Consider the following 23,023-nt stretch of genomic DNA (forward strand, 5'->3'; position numbering starts at 1 on the left):
CTATAAAGCAATCTATAGATTGTTGTGTAGCGTTTATAATATTGTTGTGTAGTGTTTATAATATTGCTGGATATGTGGTGCACGATATCACTTTAAGAAGTAATGTTGTCATTTTAACACAAACCTGCTAATTTATCCTCTCTTGATCGTTTACATAGACGTAGAAAACTATTGGACATGACATTAAACGTCACGGGTTGTAAATACGTGGACCAAATAAATTAAAACGCTATTACATCAACGTTTGGGACATATATCTACCCGGTATTTAAGACTTTTATTGTAACGCCCTGCTTTTTCGAACCCTAATTTTTGTGACGTGAAAATTTTTGCATTAAATACTTTTAATGCTATGATATAAGTGGAATTAAATGATTAGTGATTTATTGCAATATTCTTTGTGACCTAATTGCGATATTGAGTTGAGTTTGAGTTGAATAGTCAAACTTGTTGAATATGTGACGTGGCTATTGAATAGTCAATATTGTGGAAATTATGACGTGGCCGTGGAATGGTCAAAGTCGTTGGAAAATGTGAAGTGGAGGTGAAATTCGAATTTGTGAATATTTTGATGTGGGGTGAAATAATATTGTGGCAAATTATTTTTCCTAAGGGATGAGTGAGAATTAAATATGAGCATTATTTAATTAAGTGGAATTTTCGACCCTTCCTATTTAATGGAGAAGAAATCATGTTTTTCTTGGATTTAATTATTGCTTGGGATAATTATCTGAATTAAATCCAAAGTCCAATATTCCTTATTTAATTGATGAAATTTTCGGCCCCTATGTTTGTCTCAAGGGTGATATTCGAAAATCCCCTACTTTATGGATGAAGGGATTTTATTATTATATTATTTGATCCCTTGTTTATTCTCTTCCATAAATAAATTCAAATATTCTAGCATATCTTGCCAAATCTAAGAAGATCTTGTCATATCCTATTTAAATTAGGATTTTAATTAATTCCTTGGAGTAGGAATTGAAAATCACGCCTATTCCTATTTAATTGGGGAGAATTATTATTTTTATTCTTGCTCCGTGATATTTTATTCTGCTCCGTAAAATATCCAAATAAAATTATATGCTAATTAAATAGCATGAAATTCGAATTCCCCCTTATTCCTCACTAGAAATAACGCCAATCACCCACCAAATCTCCTCCAAATCTTGATTTATTTAATTATTGGATTATATCTTGCACTCTATAAATATAAGAGGGAAAGTCAAAACCCTAGCATCACAAAAATCGTCCCCTCTCTCCCTCTCTCTCGCCGATCTCTCTCCCACTCTCTCTCTCAAATTTTTCTTCTACTTTCTCCATTATTTCTTCATCTTGTTTGAAGAATTGAAGCTGAAATTCGAGAATTTGTTGAAGAATCATGATCCTACTTGTTTCCTACCGATTGTTCTATTGAAAAAGTATTTTTATTTTATTTTTTCTTGATCTTCTCTTCTACCGATCACTCGGTGTTCTTGAGTCCACATGCATTTAGAATGAGTGAAGGGGAAATTAATCGATGAATTTGGGATGCATATGTGTATGTCTGTGTGACCGTGTGTGTGTGTGTGCACGCCTCGGGATGCGTGCACATGCGTTGTGTGTGTGCGCGTGTGTTGTGTGTGGAAAACACTCATGCGTGTCACGATTTGATGATAAATCTGGAGTTGTGTGAATAAAAACGATATGATAATCGTACTTTGATTTTGAATGGGAATATTGAAAATAATCGATGGGAAAGGGAAACGTGAGAACATGCATGATTTTGATCCATGATTGAGACTTATTTGAAATACATGAACTAAAGGTGATAGCTCGCGTTCTCGGTGTGATAACAAGAAGAAGTACGTACTTGAAATCGAAGGAAATCGAGGTGGGCTTTATTCTTAAACTCTCTATTATGTTGCAAATTTATGAAAGGGGAACAATAAGGGTGGATTGAACTGTTATGCCATGCCTATGATTATTTTTGGATATTGTGTGTTCTTGATGCCTAGTTTGCGAGTGCGCTCCATTAGGCTATAGGGCTATATAAACAAATTCGGGTCTGAGTAGGGCCGCAAACCCTATCAGGCTAGTGTACACTAGAGATCGGGAGCCGTCCTTGCTAGTCGGCCGGTCTCGTGGGCGAAAGTGTGGCCACACTTCGTCGCGCCATGATATTGTTGATTGATGAGAAAATGGGAGGTATTGTTTGACTGGCCAGTCCATGAAATATTTTGTGATACTCGATGCTATCTTTTAAATTAATTGCTAAACCTCGAGTTCACTATGGTAAGGGTGGCATAACTATTAAAACGTTTTGGCATGAGTCCACTGAGTATGCTTAAAATACTCAGCCCTGCATGTGTTTTCCCGATGTGCAGGTTGAGCGACGATGGGCGGTCGGTGGTGTTGAGACAGTTGATTCGAATAACATGGATGTTTGGAACTTTGAGTGTAGTCGTGTCTTCATACATAGCTTCGCTTTCTCTTGAAATGCTTCCGCTGAATTTTTGGAAACTTATTATCTTTGGTTGTTTTGAACTTGTTTCTTTGTTTTGGAATATTGGGAAATATTGCGTTTTGTTGGAGTTACAGTAAACCCTTGACTTTTGAGCTTAGTCTATGTTATCTATTAAATCTTGATTTTCGTGAGTAAGCGTTGACTTATTGCCTTGATGGTTCATTAAACACTTGGTCAAATCTCTTTAAATGAAACTCTAGCCTATGTTCTTATTGCATTTAAGTTCGCCTAGATAGCAGTCGCCGTATTTATTATACCCTAAAAATTTAGGCTGTTACATTTATTCTGCAGAAGAGTTCAATGCCAGCATTTGAAATGTAAAACATGTACTTGAAATGATTCATTACAACGCTTAGTTGAGGTCTCTGCACTCATTTTGGAGGTCAAGGTTTAAAATACCTTTAGTTGTTTGTTGATAATTGTACATGTATTAATTTTTCAAAATTTTTTTATAAGCAAGTCTAATTTCAGAAATCCAACAAAATTCTTGGTCCCACACCTTACTCATTTTCATATACTTTTTTAATTAACCAATTTTCCGCAAAAGTCCTTGACCTAAAACATCCCATTAAAACCCTTTCTACACTAAGGCAAAATACCATCCCTTCAAAATAAAATCTCATAAGTAAATAAAAGTAGACAAAGAGAGGACACCATCTTTCATAGGACATATATACACCACATAATAAATTGTTTATTCCAAGTAAAGTGACTAGTACATCATTTTCCAAGAGGCTAGTATATATCTCCTAGCCATTTATTGAATAAGAAGTTGTAGTAATAAAACATTGTAGGATGAAAATGATCTATATATAAATAAGATGTTATTTTTGCCATCCTTGAAGCAATCAAACCCTGCAAAATCATGACATAATCAGTACTATTAAATCTAATTAACCAAGTTAAATAAATTAAAGAGATTTAAAAAAAATAGATGCTAACCGGTTATATTCAATCCTGATTCTTCCCGCATTAGGGTCAGCAATTTGGTTGAAAGCTTGCTCAGAGAGATCGATCTGGTCGGCAGCGCAACCCGGGCAGAGATCAACGATGGTGACAGTGATGGGGCCGTTGCGGCATGGCTGAGGCACCCCTTGGTTGGTGGGCCCGGTGCACTGGACGGTGTATCTGTCCCCACAGGCTGCACGATTGTTGAATAGTGCAGGATTTGCAGCTGCTACCATCGTGCCTCTGTCTTCGAACCCGTAGCATGATGATGCTGCAGTTAATGAAGAGACAGTAAAGTAAGAGAAGGAAAAAAGTAGTGATAATATTGTTTCTATTTTAATAAACGTTTCATTTTTAATTGAACATCCTAGAAAAAGAAAATGTTTCATTTTTAATGGGACTGAATACGTAGAACTATAGAGAAAGATATAGAGATCTCATAGATGTGTGGTCTTACGGACAATCGGGCTGTAGTATGTTGCGGTTCCAGCGATGGCGGATGCCATGGAAACTATGCTAGCTGCAACAACTGCCACCATTACTATTCTTGCAAAACCCATTTTTTGTTTGAGTTGTAGATGTGATCTTGCTGAGGATTTGAGCTAGTTGGTTTGGTTACACATTTTGTTGGAAATGTGGGTCTATTTATACAAGGAATGTTATGCAATTTCGTTAGAAATCGACGCACGTTATTGTCGTTGTCGATGACTTTTCTCGATAGAAGAATTGATTTTGTTAGGCTAATAGTAAGAAATATTCTAATTTGTTTCGTGATGACTATAGCCACAGTTTATTCTCTAATAAATCATATTTTCTTTTCGTTGATTTTTTATTTCGATTTCGACATTTAACTTTTCGTCATGACTACTAAATTCATCGCGACATGTGTGTCGACTAACGTATAGAAATGGATCACTCACGTCCTTAAAAAGAGGGGATTATCCAAGAATATATAAATGGAGATGGAATTATTACCAAGTCTAGCTATGTGAAATAAGAATGAGGATTTTCTGCACGCCCCCGCACGCGTAGGCTCCAAATCGACTTCCACACGCGCAAACCCACAAGATTAACATCGACTTGTGCATGCTCCGATACCATGTAGAATAAGCCACTTAACTCCTTTAAAAAGTCTTATAAGGGGAAAGAAATATCCAATAATATATACTCCGTATGTGAGATAAGATTATTACCAATTTGATGTGGGACAGAATTGTGAGAAAATGGTTTTGGAGAATTGAAATGATTTGCAAAGAAAATATTTCTTTTAATCCAGATTGCATAATTGCATCATGTCTCAAATGCCACATAAGTTTATGTATGACTAAATATGCTGCATGGATTTAAATTATAATAGGAAAAATTCATTATGGGAATTTTTTACAATCCAAAAAATTACTAATATTTCCGACCATAGTAAAAGGACATGTGAAATAGTGTCTTTATACTAAAGTTTGTAATTTTAATGAATACCCCATCCTTCCATAAAATCTTCTTATTTTATCATTTTGGGATGTCCATTGAAAATAGTCTCATTTCAAAAATGAAAACTTTTTTTCATACTTTATTCGTCTTTTCTCTTTCTCTCTTACTTTTTCTCATCTTTCTTACTCGTTCTTTCCTCTCATACTTTATTCATTTCTTCTCTAGTTCTCTTATTTTTTTATTTTTTTATTAAAATCTGTCACGTCCATAACTGAGATTAATTTTAGCAGACAAAGCGAGCATCATCTCTTTTTATTACAAGAACTAATAAGAGAACACTGATTTGTGTTGAAAAGTCATTTTTGAATGGTCGGTCAATTTATGAATAATTAAGAAAAGGAAATGTCCAACGTACGAATCCAGAAGACTGGCCATCCTTCATTATTGCCAAAAGTCGTCATCATTTTGCTTATGGAAAAGTAATCTCAACATTTTTCTTGTATAGACACTTCTGCTTTAGTATTTGTGTGTATTATCCCCTTCTAAATTAATTTGGAGTGCATATGTTCTGGGGTTAATTCATGTGCCCTTCATTTAATTACTTATTTTTCTTTATATAGAAAGTTATGCAACGGCATGAATTTTAAAATATATTTTTAATTGTTAAAATAAGAGATTGAAAAAATAGTACAAATAGTACCCCCTCTCTCCCATTAAAAATGATCTATTTTCCTTTTTAATTTGTTCCAATTAAAATGACTCATTACTACAAATGGAAATGGAAAGACATTTACCTCTACTTTATTTCATTTATCTTACTTTCCTCTCTCCACTTAATACACAAAATAAAATTGTATAAAATTTCGTGCCGCCCAAGGAATGAATTATCTTCATTAGGACGAATGGAGTATATATTAAAAGAAATAGTATTAATGGATTGTGTGGTTCAACATCGCCTCAAAAGAAATCTATGGGCATAGTATAAAATTGATTAGATTTACACGAAGATGGAGAAAAATCATAAACATTACGTTGAATATTCAAGAGGTAAGCATGGTTTAATTAACTTAGTTAGATTACTTCACAAGACTGTTACTATTTCCTAGCGACTAAATTTGACTGCAGTGTCAATTTTTTTAATCTAAGGATACATTAGAAATTGTTAATATTCTACAATGTCAAGTCTCCGGTTCAAGTTTAAATTTATCCAATTCTAGAAACAATTCAAGGATTAATCCAGTCTTGCAGACTTACTTAAATGTGATCAAATGATGACTATAATGTGATGTTAGATTTTATGAACTTGACACAATTTTATTCATCAAACTTATTATCCTGAGATCTATCTATATCTAATATCTTCTATTCTTAATTTTTCAAACCATTCCACCCTTATAATCCTTAGGCTAATGTGGCTCCCAAAAATAGAAATTTTAGAATTACTAAAATAGTAGTTCAATAAATAGCAGGACTCGTATTATTAGTAGTGAATTGTGAAAATATATGTCGACGTGGATTAACTTTGTGGATGGACGAAAATGACAAGAATAGATTATTTTTATGGGACTGAGAGAGTATGAATTGAGATTTTCAACTATGAATTCGTACGTTCCGTCCAAATTAATGAATAATCTTGGTTGACTAGTATTTAAACGAATGACAAAAGTAAATCTCACAACTAAATAAAATAAACAACATTATAATCTTAATTTTAGATAAAGAGACTAGTAAAAGTTGTCATTATAATCAAAGGCCAACCCTGCCCTTTATTCAACAAGTCTAGTAAAATAAGCATTCACCAGGAACACAGACTTTATTGGGGAGGAAATTATATGAGTATATATTAGTAGATCTTATTATTGGTAACTGAAATAAACATTCTTCTACTCCCCGCTCATAAATTCATGGAACCCTGCAATATTATTAACCAACGTTAGCCAACATAAATAAATTATGAAAAAAAATTAAAAGAGAGGATATAGTAGTCAGTAGTGACCGGCTATATTCAATTCGGATTTTTCCCGCTTTAGGGTCAGCAATTAGGTTGAAAGCATGCTCAGACAGATCGATCTGGTTGGTGGCGCAACCAGGGCAAAGATCAACGATGGTGACAGTGATGGGGCCGTTGCGGCATGGCTGCGGCACCCCTAGGTTGGTAGCTCCGGTGCACCGTATTGTGTACCTTTGCCCGCAGGCTGCACGATTGTTGAACAGTGCAGGATTTGCAGCTGCTACCATCTGGCCTTTGTCTTGGTAACCGTAGCATGATGATGCTGCAGTAATCAAATTATAATTAAAAATGTAATGCTATATAATTTTGTTTGTGATTCGATTATTTTTTTAATTTTATTTTTTAATTTTTAATATTAAAAAAAATAATTGAATAACGAACAAAATTAAATTAGCTAGAAGTTATTTTTATAATTTTAATTTTTATAATTAATATATTTAAGAATTCATAATATTTTCATTTTAAGGTAAGATTCAGAAAAATATTTGGCATAAAATGATTGAAAAAGTGAAGTGAAAACTTCATTTGAAGCACTCAAACTATAAGAAAATATTATACTACCCAATATAGATAGATTAAATATCATATTCAGTACCTAGGTATTCCATTTTTATGAAAGTCCAAAAATGTCCTCCATGCCTTGGGGATATTTTTAGTGTAAAATTGTGATGAATAGTAAAAAAATATTTAACACAAATGTGATGACACCATAGTCTAGGATATACCCATGATATTTTTATAGTCCCAGGACTATTGGCATGCAAAATATAACCCTAAAGGACCATTTGCATAGTTCACTATGAATATAACTTACAGAAAGAGAAAGAGAGAAAAAGGAGTGTCTTACGAACGAGAGGGCCGTAGTAAGTGGCGGTTCCAGAGATAGCAGATGCCATGGAGATTATGGTAGCTGCAGCAAGTGAAAACATAATCATTTTTGCGAAAGCCATTTTAAAATTATATCGTAATTCTTATATCACTGAAAATTTGTTTGAGCTTTGGTTATCTTGCATATTCCGATGGAAATGTGGTCTATTTATAGTAGAATGTTAATATTGATCTTCACATAGATAATCAATGCATAGTGAAATCTAATTAACTTGTTTCGTCATTTACATATGTATTGATGACGATCTAATAATAGAGTAAAGTTAATTAAAAAATTTGTTTCGTGATCTTCGTAGTTTATTATCAACATCACCAATTTGTTCATGGGCAATAATTATTTTTTAAATTATGAAATATTTGTAATAAAATTATTATGTTTATATACTACGTGTATTAATAATTTAGAAAATAATATAAATTCAAAACAACAAAATATTGTAACCCCACTTCCCCATAAATCGTACTAGTACATTTATAAATGGCATAATAATGTTTATAAATTGAATATATGAATCTTATTTTTAATAGTTCATAATTGATAAATTATAGGAGTGAGAATGACAAAAATGTGGTTAACTTCATAATCTTAAATATAGTTCATAATCTTATTTTTAATAGTTCATAATCTTATTTTTTTAATAGTTCTTAAATAGAAATTTTTTAAATATACGCAAACTAAAATGAAAAAGATGACTGATTTTTTATTTAAAAAAATGAATATATTGCATTTAATTGGGACTATTTTTCGTTGACGGAGGAAGTACTATATTACTTGCGCAATTGATTAACTTCAAAATTCTAAATTCTCAAATATAATGATATTATAAATTAATTAAATGACTTGTTAGCAAAAAAATTTTATTGCTGATTCATTTGAATTTTCAGTTGGTATATTAATTGAAAAAAAAAAGTAATTAATTTAAATCATCTTTGATATCGGTTAACTCAATTGAAACAAATAAAAAAAAAAAACAACTGCAGTGCACAATTAATTTGAGTTTAATTTGAGTTTCTTTTAGTATCAATTGAAATAAGGCAATTAATTTCAATTTCTCTTGGCATGTTAATTCAAATGAAAAAATTCATCACCATTTTGTGTATGCGGAAAATAACTACAACATTTTTATCTATAGACAATTTCTATATCAGTATTTGTGTGCATACACAAAGTTGGGTTATTATTTTTATATTAAATTGGCAGCTAAATGTTCCCATAATATAAATTCCCTTGGTAATTGAGTAGTTTTTTTTATTTCACTTATTTTGAAAATATAATAATAAATAATTAAAATAATTAAAATAAAATATGAGAAGAATAATACAAATAAAAACCTTCTCTATATTTTCTCAACTTTAACTATTTATTATTATTTTTTTCAAAACGGGTGCAAAAAAAATCTTGGAACGAAGAGCGTATTATTATTATTCAAATTTTTTATTTGTCATGAAAATAAAAAATGAAATCGATTAAAACCGAAAAGTAATGAAATCGGAGAAGTAATTAAGATCATATAAAGTGGTGGAATTTATTTTGTCCCAGATTCATTCAATTTTACACGTTGAAATATGGAAAAAATTTCCGCAGCCGTGCCACAAATTTCCACTGATATTAATTGTTAATAGACAAAATCCACACGAAATTTAATGGAAAATTATGAATGAAGATATAGCAAAGTGAGTTCGAATAATATGTATACCTCTAAAATGAGAATTTTTATATGTAAAACTTTTTAATTAATTTAAATAATCTAATTACAGAAAAGAAGCCCCTATAGGACTATATATGTACGAATGATTTTACTATGCACACACTAGTGATTATTCTTTCTTATAGTATTCAATTTGGTGTGAAATATTCACATGATATATTATGATTCATTTGTGATTTATAAAGAAAAATTTTAATTGAACTGAAGAAGAAGTAATTAAGATTACGCGAGTAGGGAATATATTTTGTCACATATTCATTCAATTATAAGACAAGGTAATCTGGAAGTCTTGTGGAAAAATCTGTTGCAGCCGTACCACATTTGACAACTATTGTAATTCACACATTAAAGTCAAATTAAAATAAATTCTAATTATGTTCAATTTTCATAGAAAATAGGATTACCAAGGCGTGACCACACCCTATTCTTGTTAGTTTACTATTCAACGCTATTAATATCTAATCGGCCTACACTGCGATAGTTCAACATGTTAATTGTCTCACAAAATTAAGAAGTAGATTTTCTTTTATATCTAACAGTATATCTGTTAGGGATCGACCAGTCGAAGGCTAAGGTTGAACAACCGAAGTCTACACAATTTGTGAGGTGATCAACACTCACTAAACAGATCAGTTACAAGAAAGAACAAGATCTAAGAAACTACTTGATTAGATCTTCCTGAAACATATATCAATACACGGTTAGTAACTTCAAGGAAACAATCTATGCCTATAAAATAGACAAAGAAAAGAGAAAAGTGAAAGAGGATCTTGAAACACAGTAGACTCAAGTTGCACCACGTACAACCGCACAGGTCTATTAACACCGAGCCCACAAATCCCCAAATCTCAGCTTGATTTGCCACAAGAGTGAAGAAGCAACAGGCAGACCACAATCCACCAATGATGTATCTTAGAACCCTAGATCCAGTGGCCTTGAATCGAACCAACACAAGACTGCACACCACACTCTCCAAGTTTCTCCTCTCACACCCTTAGCCACACCAGGAACCTCTCACGGTCAAGAATCACAGACCAGAAACCAGAGGTTTCCTACACACCGCTCACACACTCACCAGAGATTAAACACTCAGGAGAAAGAGAGAGAGGAAGAAGATCTCAAGCCAGAGCACAGAGAATCACTAAGGGACAAACCCTAGAATTGCAGAGCGTAGCTATTCAGAGGGAAGGGAGAAAACCAAATGGATGAGAAAGATCTAGGGTTAGGATGTTAAAAGGCTTCTCTCAAACACCACCCGGGCCAAACACACACATAACTGGGCCAATGGATATTGGGCCCGGTTACTAAACATTGGCAATTGGGCTTTTAGAGATAAGGGCCATATAAAGACTTACTGATTTTGAAAAACTTTAGTAAGTCACCACTTCCAAAGGGAAGAAAACATTTACAGTTTATAAACAAAGTAAAAACAATTGCATAAACAGTAAAGAATCTTCACCAGGGAGTATACCTGACCATTTACCTATCCTGAGTCAATATGGAGCTTCCTTATACATGTCAGCATCTTTTCAACTGACAAGCACTTGGTTCCCATGTCTGCTGGATTGTGGTCAGTATGAATTTTCTCCAACAGCACCTCACCTTTCTCCACAATATACCTAATGAAGTGGAATCTCACATCAATGTGCTTTGTCCTATCATGGAAGACATGATTTTTGCACACTTGAATTGCAGATTGACTATCTGAGTATACAACAACATGATTCTTGAGGAATTTAAGTTCCCCAGCAACCCCCTTTAACGAGAGAGCCTCCTTCATTGCCTCTGTGATGGCAATGTACTCAGATTCAGTTGTGGACAGTGCCACAATATGCTGGAGTTGTGACTTCCAGCTTATACAGGATCCACCCAGAGTAAACACATAAGAGGTGGTTGATTTCCGCTTATCCCTATCATTAGCATAGTTTGAATCTACAAAACCACACAAGTCAGTAGAATCTGTACACTAAGATTAATGAAGACCATAATGTGAAGTATGTTTCAAATATCTAAGTAACCACTTAAGTGCTTCCCAATGAGGTTGTCCTGGATTGGACATACACCTTGATAGGCAAGACACTGAGTATGCTATGTCAGGCCTTGTACTCACCATAAGATACATGACTGACCCAATTGCATTTGAGTATGGGATACTCTTTATTTTCTGAGCTTCTTCTTCAGTTTTAGGACATTGATCCTTACTGAGGATGAAATGGGCAGCCAAAGGGACTGTGGAAGGTTTAACATTTACCATATTGAACTTGGACAAAATCTTCTTTACATAGGACTTTTGGTGTAGAGTCAGCTCATGTTTTTTCCTATCTCTGACAATGTCAATGCCCAATATCCTTTGAGCATTGCCTAAATCCTTCATGTCAAAGTTAGTGCAGAGCATATCTTGAACATATTTAACATCTTTGGAATTATGACCCATTATCAACATGTCATCAACATATAAAAGAAGAAAGACAAGCACAGAATTCAGATTTTTGAAATACAAACAATGACCAAAAGCATTCTGGAAAAACCAAGAGACTGCATACACTGATCAAATTTGATATTCCATCTCCTAGGAGACTGTTTCAAGCCATAGAGAGCCTTCTTTAATAAACAGACATGATTAGGAAATTTGGGATTGACAAACCCCTCAAGCTGTCTCATATAAATGGGCTTATCAAGGTCCCCATGTAAAAAAGCAGTTTTCACATCCATTTGCTTAAGCTCCCAGTTAAAATAAGCACATAGAGCAAGCATCATGCGAATTGTAGTAAATTTTACCACTGGGGAGAAGATTTCGGTATAATCGACCCCCTCTTGTTGAGTGTAGCCCTTGACCACAAGCCTTGCCTTATATCTCAGACCATCAACTTCGTGCTTTACCTTGTAGAGCCACCTGCACTCAACAACAGAACAATTTTCAGGTTCAGGGACTAAAATCCAAGTCTTATTTAATATCAGAGAGTTCATTTCATCCTCCATGGCTATCAGCCATTTTGGATAAAACATGGACTTTAGGGCCTGCTTGTAGGATTGGGGTTCATCCCCATCTGATTCATAGACATTGAAAGCTAGTGCCAGTAAGCTGTTCATCTCACCAAACCTCTTTGGTCTGGATATATTTGTCCTTCTTACCCTATCACTTGCTAACACATAATCCCTGAGATCATTGTTAGTGGGAGGAACATCCCTTGCAGAAGCATTCTCAGGGGGATCATCAATGATAGGATCATTATCAACAACATTAGTAGGGACATCAATATGCACATTTTCAGGCACATTATCAGGCACATTGTCAACATTAGAATCAGCATCAAACATATTAGGGACATAGTCAAAGATAACAGGACCCTCCACCTCACTTGAGGCACCCTCCACCTTACTGTAGGCATCATCTGACCTGGGTTTTAAAGTTTTTGAAAGACAAGGGAAGTCAGACTCATTAAAAACAACATCCCTACTGATGGTTACTTTAAAACCAGGTTCATCCCTCAACCAAATTCTATACCCTTTCACACCTTCAGGGTAGCCTAAGAAAATACCTTTCCTAGACCTGGGTTCTAATTTATCAGTCTTTTGGTGTATGAAGGCACTACAGCCAAAAACTCTAAGGTGTGAAAGATTCACAAGTTTTCCAGCAAAAACAGATTCATGGCATTTTACCTTCAAAGGAACAGAAGGGGATCTATTTATTAAGTAAGCAACAGTATGTAAGGCTTCACCCCAAATTTTTTTTGACAGACCACTCAAAGAAAGAAGACACCTAACCTTCTTTAACAGAGTCCTGTTCATCCTCTCTGCAACACCATTTTGTTGTGGTGTATAGGGGACAGTCTTATGTCTCCTAATTCCTGAAGTCACACAAAGATCATTCAGTTGAGAGTTGCATAACTCCAAGCCATTATCAGTCCTAAGGGTTTTAATCTTTTTTCCTGTTTGGTTCTCTACAAAGCACATCCAATTTTTAAACTTTTCAAACACATCAGACTTATGCTTTAAAAGGAAAACCCAGACTTTTCTTGAAAAGTCATCAACCACAGATAGGAAATAAGAGCACCCCCCATGTGAAGTAACAGATGAAGGCCCCCACACATCAGCATGCAGGTATTCAAGCACATCTTTACTAACAGATACAGGCATAGAAGTAGGAAAAGAAACTCTGTGCTGCTTTCCCAACACACATGTATCACAAAAGGGAAGGGGCATGCTAACATCTTTATCACATAGATATCCACTTTTATGCAAAATGTGCATGCCTTTTTCACTCATATGTCCTAATCTATTATGCCACAGAATAGTGCTATTGTCCTTAACAACATGGGCAACAGAAACATCACATAAGGGCTTAGCAGTGCAAACATACAGGTTGTATTTTCTATCAGCCTTAAACAAACACAAAGAACCCTTAAAGATTTTCATGACACCATTACCCCATTTGCCTTCCAAACCTTCTGCCTCAAGAGAGGCACAAGATAGAAGATTGTAGCACAAGCTGGGCACATATTTCACATTCTTGAGTGTATAAACTGTTCCAGAGTTGAACTTGAGGCACACTTGACCTATGCCTTCAATCCTGCACTTCTTATTGTCAGCCATAGAGACAAAACTATTAGTAACAGGTGTAAATTCAGTAAATAACTCTTTGAAAGGTGAAATATGATAAGTGCAGCCAGAGTCCACTAGCCACTCATTCTTACTGAACTCATTCGGCAAGGAAGCATTAACTGACATAATGTCATAATGCATAAAACAGGTACCATTATCATCATCAGCTTTTGCCAGATTAGCAATCATCTCAGTATTGTCATTGGTTTGTCATTGGTATTGTCACCATTTTTCTTATTCTTCTTCAGGGGGTATTCTCTGCTGTAGTGACCAAGCTCATTACACTTGTAACACCTTCTGGACTTCTTGAAGTCCTGAGATGAAGAAGATCTAGACTTACTCCTGTGATTCTTTTTTTACCCTTTCTCATTGGACTTCTTGTCCTTCTGCTTGGTAGTGGATCTTCACCTAACCTGCAGCCTTATTAAGAGCAGCTTTGGAGTCAGATTTTTCTTTCAATTCCAGTTCCTTAGACTTCAAGGAACTAATAATCAAGTCCAGGGAGGCTGCCTTGACATCACTATAAGAATCTGGAATTGAGTTCATGAGAGCAATACTGGTGTACTCATCAATTGTTTTGTCTCCAGATCTCTTGATATCCTGCACAAGCTTAGAAAAAGTGTCAATATTGTCATCAATATCCTTGGATAAATTCAATTTGAATTTAAACAACTTTTCAAGCAAGTACATGTGGTTAGACATAGAAGTCTCAGTATATAACTCATCAAGTTTATCCCACATATCCTTGGCATTATCTATAACACCAACTTTCCTAATAACAGAGTCACTCAAACTCAAAAGGATAGTAGAGCAGGCAAGTTCATTCATCTCAGCTTTCTTAGCATCATCATCAGAATCAGAAAATTTCTCATCAATGGCCTTAAAGACTTTTTGTTGAATTAAAACACATTTCAGCTTTTGTTTCCAAATATTGAAATCATTCTTTCCATTGAAAGGAATGAGTCCAAATGGGAGGTTGGCCATTTTTCACAGAAGACACAGAGCTATAAACACCAACCACCACTCAGTTTTCAAAAGAAACACAGAAAACAAGCAACACAGACAGAAAACAGAAGCTGCAGTGAAAATAACCAAAATAATGCAGGGTCACTAAAAGTAACAAAGTCCAGAGGGAAGTCTAACACCCCAGAACATTCAATCAGTGGATTTCCCAGTTTACAATCGCTTGATTTATCAAGGGCACAGGGGGTCACACTGAGGAACCTCAGTTTTGTGGCAAACAAGTTTTAATAGGCTTCCTACTGAACTATGACACCAACACCTCAGGTTATTCTCACCAAGAAAACACAACAAGAAACAAACAGACAGGCCAGAGGAACATAAAACACAAATACTCGCGGAAAACACAAGAGGACCCAAAGCAAACAAAGCTAAGAAGGCAATACCAGAGCAAGAGATCTCGCGAAGATCTCTCGTACCCAAAAGAAGTTACCAGAACACTCACTGAGAAGGCCGGATCCTTGAGGGAAGCTAACCACTAGCCTTGGTTGATCCTAACGTGGCTCTGATACCACTGTTAGGGATCGACCAGCCGAAGGCTAAGGTTGAACAACCGAAGTCTACACAATTTGTGAGGTGATCAACCCTCACTAAACAGATCGGTTACAAGAAAGAACAAGATCTAAGCAACTACTTGATTAGATCTTCCTGAAACATATCAATACACGGTTAGTAACTTCAAGGAAACAATCTATGCCTATAAAATAGACAAAGAAAAGAGAAAAGTGAAAGAGGATCTTGAAACACAGTAGGCTCAAGTTGCACCACGTACAACCGCACAGGTCTATTAACACCGAGCCCACAAATCCCCAAATCTCAGCTTGATTTGCCACAAGAGTGAAGAAGCAACATGCAGACCACAATCCACCAATGATGTATCTCAGAACCCTAGATCCAGTGGCCTTGAATCGAACCAACACAAGACTGCACACCACACTCTCCAAGTTTCTCCTCGCACACCCTTAGCCACACCAGGAACCTCTCACGGTCAAGAATCACAGACCAGAAACCAGAGGTTTCCTACACACCGCTCACACACTCACCAGAGATTAAACACTCAGGAGAAAGAGAGAGAGGAAGAAGATCTCAAGCCAGAGCACAGAGAATCACTAAGGGACAAACCCTAGAATTGCAGAGCGTAGCTATTCAGAGGGAAGGGAGAAAACCAAATGGATGAGAAAGATCTAGGGTTAGGATGTTAAAAGGCTTCTCTCAAACACCACCCGGGCCAAACACACACATAACTGGGCCACTGGATAATGGGCCCGGTTACTAAACATTGGCAATTGGGCTTTTAGAGATAAGGGCCATATAACATCACACTAACTATAATAAGTAATTTCAAATTAAGATCAACCTTTAGCTATTAGATTAAGAGATCTAGTGATTAAAATAATGTTAAATGGATTATATTTTAAATTTAAATATTTACTCTCCCCGTTCCCAAAAATTTACAAACTTTCAAATGGCAAGGGTGTTTTATGTGAATCCGGGTGTTCATAATCGTAGAATACAACGATATCGAGGTTCATGGGTTAATTGGAATCCGAGAAGAGGTAGAGACATGACAAGAAACCAAGTGGAACTGGAGTCTGATTCAAACAGTAATTTTTCTACTAAGATGACATCCAAATTCTGCTCTACAACCACCATCGTCTTCGTCTTCGAAAGGGCTTCGTGTGAGTACCTTGCACACTCCAATCGGAGTCCGAGAGAAGAAGTTATAGTCATTTTAAGAAAGTTGCGTAACGTAGAAAGAACGCGCGGGCGGGCGTTTTGCCTACAAGAATCGCCCGGTCGGGCGTTTAGTCCAGAAAGTTTGCGGTCGAGCGTCGGACACCTAGCAAAACGCCTACCAAATCTAGTTTTATTGTGATATTTTTACACTCCTAGTATAAATACTCTTTGGTGAAAGTTGTCTTGGGTTGTCTTCATTGTTTTGTAGAAGGTTCATAGGTTCCAAGCATCCATCTCATAACACCTTCATCTTCTTCCTTTTCCATAATTTTTATTGTTTCATTTCTTGTTGTGTTTGTTTGGGTTATTGAAATATTTACAAGATCAAGTTCGATGCAAACATATGTGTCTTGAATTCCTAAGATTCACATTAGTCTTAATATGCAATTAGTAAATTAAAAAAGGGATGAAAAAAAGTAAGAGAGGGAGGAAAAATATAGTGGAATAAGTGTTAGTAGATTGTGGGGTCCACATTATAAATTATGTGTAAGATTATTAGTTGTTGAAAACTTTTCATATTTAGACTTTGTCTAATTATAGGGGATAATCCAAATGGTAAAACTAGTCTTTTTTTTGGGACGAAGGAGTATTAAATAACCTTAAATGGTATAAAATGTCAATTCTTATAAATGGTAGTCAAAGCTAACGATATAATCTCCTTAAAATCATCTTAAAACTTTAAATTTGCGTAGCTCTCTCAATTTAAGTTATTTTTTCGTTAAAAAATATATCAAATTAAAGATAGTTTTATATGGATTCTGACCAAATTTCAATTGCATATGTTCCGACGATGATGGGATGATGAAATTTTTTAATTTCTATTTCAGTTTTCGTATATGTTGATAAACAGATTTTATATTAATGAATGCATCAAAAAAGTTTAATATATAAAAAAAACCATGACAATTATTATATTAACAGATTGACTATATTACTTTTTTTTTTATATTTTTTCTATTATATATTATAACTCGTAAGCTTTAATCTCATCAACTCATTTTAAGATTTAATGGTATATGACTGGTCTCACTTATGGGTTAAAGTACTACATGTATTTTAACATGACCTAGGAGATGATCAATTCATGATTACTAATTTTTTAATGCATAACTAGATATCAAATCTTAACTGTTAATTTTAACACTTATATGAAAAACATTAAATTGGAATCAAATTTCATATGAATTGCTTAAATTTACTAAATAAAGGATTTGGATTAATTGATTCATTCAAATTCTATTCTTTAGATTCAAATCAACAGAATTTGAAATGAAATATTATTCCAATTTCATAATATCAAATTAAAAAATCAGTCCATATCTAATAAAAATGTGTTTAGGTTGTAACTTTTAACATTGCTAAAAATAACCACCACATTGTTTATGAGGAAAATAACTACTTGTTTGGTAGAGCATCCCAATGGGGCGGACGATAGCCCGCTCTATGTATCGTCCGCTCTCGTCTGTCACTGCAGGTGAGCGGATGATGCTTCTCCCATCCTAAGCGTCCTATGCATCCTCCGCGGACAATGAACCATATTTTTACATCCTCCAGCCTATCCTCCATCCCATTGCGGGGGTCCGGAGGATAAGACCGGAAGATGCAACACATTTTTATTTTTTTTTATTTCTTCTATATATATCACCACATTTTTACTTCATTTCACACCTTTCACTCCACTCTCTTTCTCATCTTATTTTTCACTCTTCCTATTTTACTATCATTGTAACTTTTTTTTAATCAACTAAATGTAGGGTTTGCCTTTATTTTGTGTTGTTTTTATACTTATTTTGCTAATATTTTATATATTTGCAAATACAAAAAATAAAATAAATATTACAAAATAGTACTAGTAGTTAAAACTATTGGGCGGGCTATAGGGCACCCCACAACAAGTGGATGGGGTGGAGGATAAAATACTGATGTGGCGGAAGATAAGGCGTCCCATTGTGGATGCTCTTACTTGTGTAATAGATGGACTCAAGTACATATTATGTACTACCTCTGTCCCCAAAAATTTGTCCCACTTTGACCCGGCACATATTACTTGTGGGTCCTACTTTTATATATTAGTTTTATAATAAAATGTGAGTATGAATGAGTTAGTGGAATATGGGGTCCACTACCAAAAATGGTAAGTGAAATGAGACAAATTTTGGGGGACGGACGGAAATAGAAAAATGGGACAAATTTTCAGGGACGGAGGTAGTATCATTTTGCTTCATATCGTTTTGTAATATTTAATATTAGTTCGTATCTTGGTGTTATTTCAATTCCAAACTTCAAATTTTAAACTCTTTTTGATCGACCATAACATCTAATACTTTTTAAATCGGTTGATGTTGTGTTAACATTTTCGGTTAAAGTAAGTTGTCAATTGTTAATATCAAATCTTGAAATATTACAGTACATATCGTGGTTTTGAATTTGTAGAAAAAATATAGTTTGTATATTATCACTGCCATATATATAAAGGTGTGTTAGCATAATGACCCATATTTAGGGTGATTAATAACCTACTCCCTCCGTCCAAGAAAAATAGTCTCATTTTGCCATTTTGGGATGTCCAGAGAAAATAATCTCATTATAAAATTAGAAAGCCCATTTCTCTCTCTCCTACTTTATCCACTTTTTCTATTTTCTCTCTCATACTTTATCCATTTTTTCTCTTTCTCTATTACTTTAATAATTTTTCACAAAAACATGTGCCGTTCACAAATGAGACTATTTTTGTGGACGGAGGGAGTATCATTTTATGGTTGAAACATATCATTTTCGCCAAAATATCATTTTATATAAGTAGAATACATTTTATATGAACAAAATACTCCCTCCGTCCCATAGAAATAGGCCATCATTTTATTGATTATAAGTATCATTTTTATATGCTGAAAGAATATTATTTTATTAAATATAAACATCATTTTTAGCAAAAATGATATATTTTGTTCATAAAAGATAGATTATTAAGTTATCACCATACATATAAGTTATCATAGCTCTATATACACATTTATTTCTTTAATTCATTTATTCAGTATTTGTGTTGGATATAAATTACAATCATTTATTAAGTATTTGTGTTGGATATAAATTAGAATTTAATTCTATGACAACAAAATGACTTTTTATGACATTATTTTAAAATGCAGTATTTTATGTTGGAAATAGAATTTGGGTGTCTCAAGGATGTTGGAAAGAGAATTAGGAATTCCCAACCTATTGGAAAGGGGAGATAGTATTTATAATGAAGAGTTCCAAGTTGTCTAGTCCCTAGATGCATTTATATTTCTTGCCCTATAAATACCAATATACATTGTATCCTCAAAATATAATTCAGTGAATAAACAATCTTCTCCAATGTTCAATATCTGATTATTCAACATGGTATCACGAGCAATGTTTCGATCCTAATTTTTTTTTCAATCCAAAATCAGAAAGCTCGAACTCAGAATTTTTCTTCATCATCGTTCAGTACCTTTCCAGCCCTCCGGCCAAGATCTAGCAATATACGGTTCCTTTTTTTTCCAATCTCAAACCTGCTAACCAAAATCAAGTGATATCCAATTCAAATGGCCAAATCAATTGAATCAGTTTCAATAGGATTCAAACTCCTCAACAACAAATACGACAGCCTCCAGAGAGAAATCCTCAAGTTTGGGGATGATACAACAGCTGACGAAGCTTTTGGCATCGTCAAACAAGAAAGGCGTACCGCGGTTTGGAAGCCGTCGGTTACACCGACCGTCGAATCAGGGGAAGCAAGAATTGGGGCCGGCCTTGGAGCTCGATTCTGTCAGCCACCACCACCTACTCAGAACAGACCACCAGCCCCACCACACGCCCGGAATCAGCAGCCACCACAGCTACACGGTTACCGGCGGGAGGAAAGTACTGGAGCCGTCGCCACGGCGGGCAGCCAAAAGGCTACCTACGCCGGCAACGACCCCAGAATGACGATTGAAGAGCCAATCGGAGGTGGGTGGTGGGCAACGGTCGAAGGCGATGGCGATGGCGATGCGGGGGCGACGGCGGAGATAGCAAGAGCGCGGTGTGGGAACGCAAGTGAAGGTATTGGGTTTGGGATTTTAATCCCAAACCCTCATTTGTCCCCTTTATTACAAAATCCCCCCCATACTTTACCCAGAACCCCCCCAAGTTCCGGAAAATTCGAAAAAATGCCCCATTCAGTCAATACTTACCAAACTGAACCCCAAAATCCAAATAAATCCGAACCTGCCAACCAATGTTTTTTAAATCCTGTTTTAGGACATAAAAATTGGTCTACCATGGATGATTCTTCTATAGCTCGATTGTGTAATGTACAGTCTACTGGGGGTAAGAAAGATAAAAGATGGATTTTTGATTGCGGTGCTACTGATACTATGACGTATGACTTGGCAGATTTATGTAGCTTAACAACGTCACGGCGAAAATATGTTGAAACTGCCAGCGGAGAACTAGCTCGGGTGGAGGGCGCTGGCACTATTCGAATTTCTCCATCTTTAACTCTGTCCAATTGTCTTTATGTTCCATCTCTGTGCCAAAAATTGATGTCTGTCAGCCAAGTAACAAAGGAACTTGATTGCACCCTTTTGATGCATCCTACATTTTGTGTTTTACAGGGTATTCGGACGGGAGCAATTATTGGGCGTGGCACTGAGAACCACGGGTTGTACTATGTGGATGAGATTGCTCAATCGTGCAAAGTGATGTTAGCTCAAGGAACTTCAGAACAGGACCCCATGTTGTGGCATAGGCGGTTCGGACATCCATCTCTAGGTTATTTGAAAGTTTTATTTCCTGGTCTTGTTTCGACTTCGGCTTTTAATTGCGAGACTTGTGTTTTGGCTAAGAGTCATAGACAATCTTTTCCTTCTTCTGATACTAGAGCTGATTCTGTGTTTTCTTTAATACATTCTGATGTGTGGGGTCCGTCTCCTATTGTTGGGGGACATGGGTTCCGTTATTTTGTCCTATTCATTGATGATTGCACTAGAATGACATGGGTCTATTTTTTAAAAAATAAATCCGATGTCTTTTCTAAGTTTGTCGATTTTTACTCTATGATTCTTACCCAGTTCCAAACTAAGATCCAAATTCTTAGGTCCGATAATGGTGGGGAATTCGTGAACTCAAAAATGAAAGTTTTTTGTGCCGAAAAAGGGTTATTACATCAAACATCTTGTGCCTATACACCTGAACAAAATGGGGTAGCCGAGCGAAAAAATAGGGTTGTCCTTGAAATGACTAGAGCTCTCCTTCTTGATTCAAAGGTACCAAAATATTTCTGGTTAGAAGCTGTTGCTACTTCCATTTACCTTCTCAATCGCCTTCCTACTCGCACCCTAAGCATGAAATCTCCTCTCCAAGCCTTATCTTCCTTAGCCACAGTCCCATCTACTTTATCTCTAAAACCCCGTGTTTTTGGATGTTCAGTATTTGTACATATTCCCAAAAATGACCGTACCAAACTCTCTCCTTGTGCCCTTAAATGTGTGTTTGTGGGATATGGTATAAACCAGAAAGGATATCGATGTTACGACCCTAACAGTCGACAGATCATTACCACAATGAACTGTCAATTTTTGGAAAGTGAGTTCTTTTATGGTTCCCAACTTACGAGTCAGGGGGAGGAGAATATGATTGACTTCCTAAGTTGGTCACCTATGCCATACACAGCGGATCCTACTGAGAATCCAACTGAGCCGGCTAATATTGCCCCCGAGCAAGTCTTGAACAATATACAACCCGTGGAGCGCAGTGACCCACCGATAACCCCTCCGATACCTGAGGTAAACAATACTGCAATTGAAATTCCTGTTATTACTGATAATTCTCCTGAATGCTACCCAGTAGATGGAGATACTGGACAATATGTTCTACCTCGACGGATTAATCGTGGTGTCCCACCCAAAAGATATTCGCCGGAAAGGGGAGGGAAAGCAAGATATTCAGTTGGGAATATAGCCAGGGCAAACTTGACAAAAATGGCCAAGGCTTTTGAAGAAGCACTGTATGAGGAAGAGGAGATTCCTCAGTCAGTTGAAGAAGCCATGAAGAGTAAAAAGTGGAGAGAAGCAATGCAAATAGAATTGAAAGCACTGGCAAGGAACCACACTTGGGAAAAATGTTTGCTCCCAGAAGGGAAACGTGCAGTAGGATGTAGATGGGTAT

At 35.5% G+C, this 23,023-nt stretch overlaps 2 protein-coding genes across 2 annotated transcripts; both read right to left on the minus strand.

Annotated features, from left to right (window-relative positions):
- Window positions 1–3,180: 3,180 nt before the first annotated feature.
- LOC125197152 (EG45-like domain containing protein) lies at window positions 3,181–4,082 on the minus strand. Its single transcript, XM_048095861.1, has 3 exons — window positions 3,912–4,082; window positions 3,449–3,725; window positions 3,181–3,361 (listed from the first exon to the last, which is right to left on the minus strand). The coding sequence occupies exons 1-3, from the start codon at window positions 4,012–4,014 to the stop codon at window positions 3,355–3,357; spliced, it is 387 nt and encodes a 128-aa protein (XP_047951818.1). The 5' UTR covers window positions 4,015–4,082; the 3' UTR covers window positions 3,181–3,354.
- Window positions 4,083–6,558: 2,476 nt separating this feature from the next.
- On the minus strand, window positions 6,559–7,885 carry LOC125191652 (EG45-like domain containing protein). The gene is made up of 3 exons (XM_048089047.1): window positions 7,738–7,885; window positions 6,876–7,152; window positions 6,559–6,791 (listed from the first exon to the last, which is right to left on the minus strand). Exons 1-3 carry the CDS (start codon window positions 7,838–7,840, stop codon window positions 6,782–6,784), a joined length of 390 nt encoding a protein of 129 aa, XP_047945004.1. The 5' UTR covers window positions 7,841–7,885; the 3' UTR covers window positions 6,559–6,781.
- Window positions 7,886–23,023: the final 15,138 nt, after the last annotated feature.

This window comes from Salvia hispanica, chromosome 6 (genome assembly GCF_023119035.1).
Source record: "Salvia hispanica cultivar TCC Black 2014 chromosome 6, UniMelb_Shisp_WGS_1.0, whole genome shotgun sequence".
In the NCBI taxonomy this organism is placed as follows: Eukaryota; Viridiplantae; Streptophyta; class Magnoliopsida; order Lamiales; family Lamiaceae; genus Salvia; species Salvia hispanica.

Excerpts from the sequence above, each read along its gene's own strand:
- LOC125197152 (XM_048095861.1), bottom strand. The coding sequence starts at position 4,014 with ATGGGTTTTGCAAGAATAGTAATGGTGGCAGTTGTTGCAGCTAGCATA. Across the intron at positions 3,726-3,911 it reads ATACTACAGCCCGATTGTCC|CATCATCATGCTACGGGTTC; the intron begins GTAAGACCACAC and ends CATTAACTGCAG.
- LOC125191652 (XM_048089047.1), bottom strand. The coding sequence starts at position 7,840 with ATGGCTTTCGCAAAAATGATTATGTTTTCACTTGCTGCAGCTACCATA. Across the intron at positions 7,153-7,737 it reads TTACTACGGCCCTCTCGTTC|CATCATCATGCTACGGTTAC; the intron begins GTAAGACACTCC and ends TGATTACTGCAG.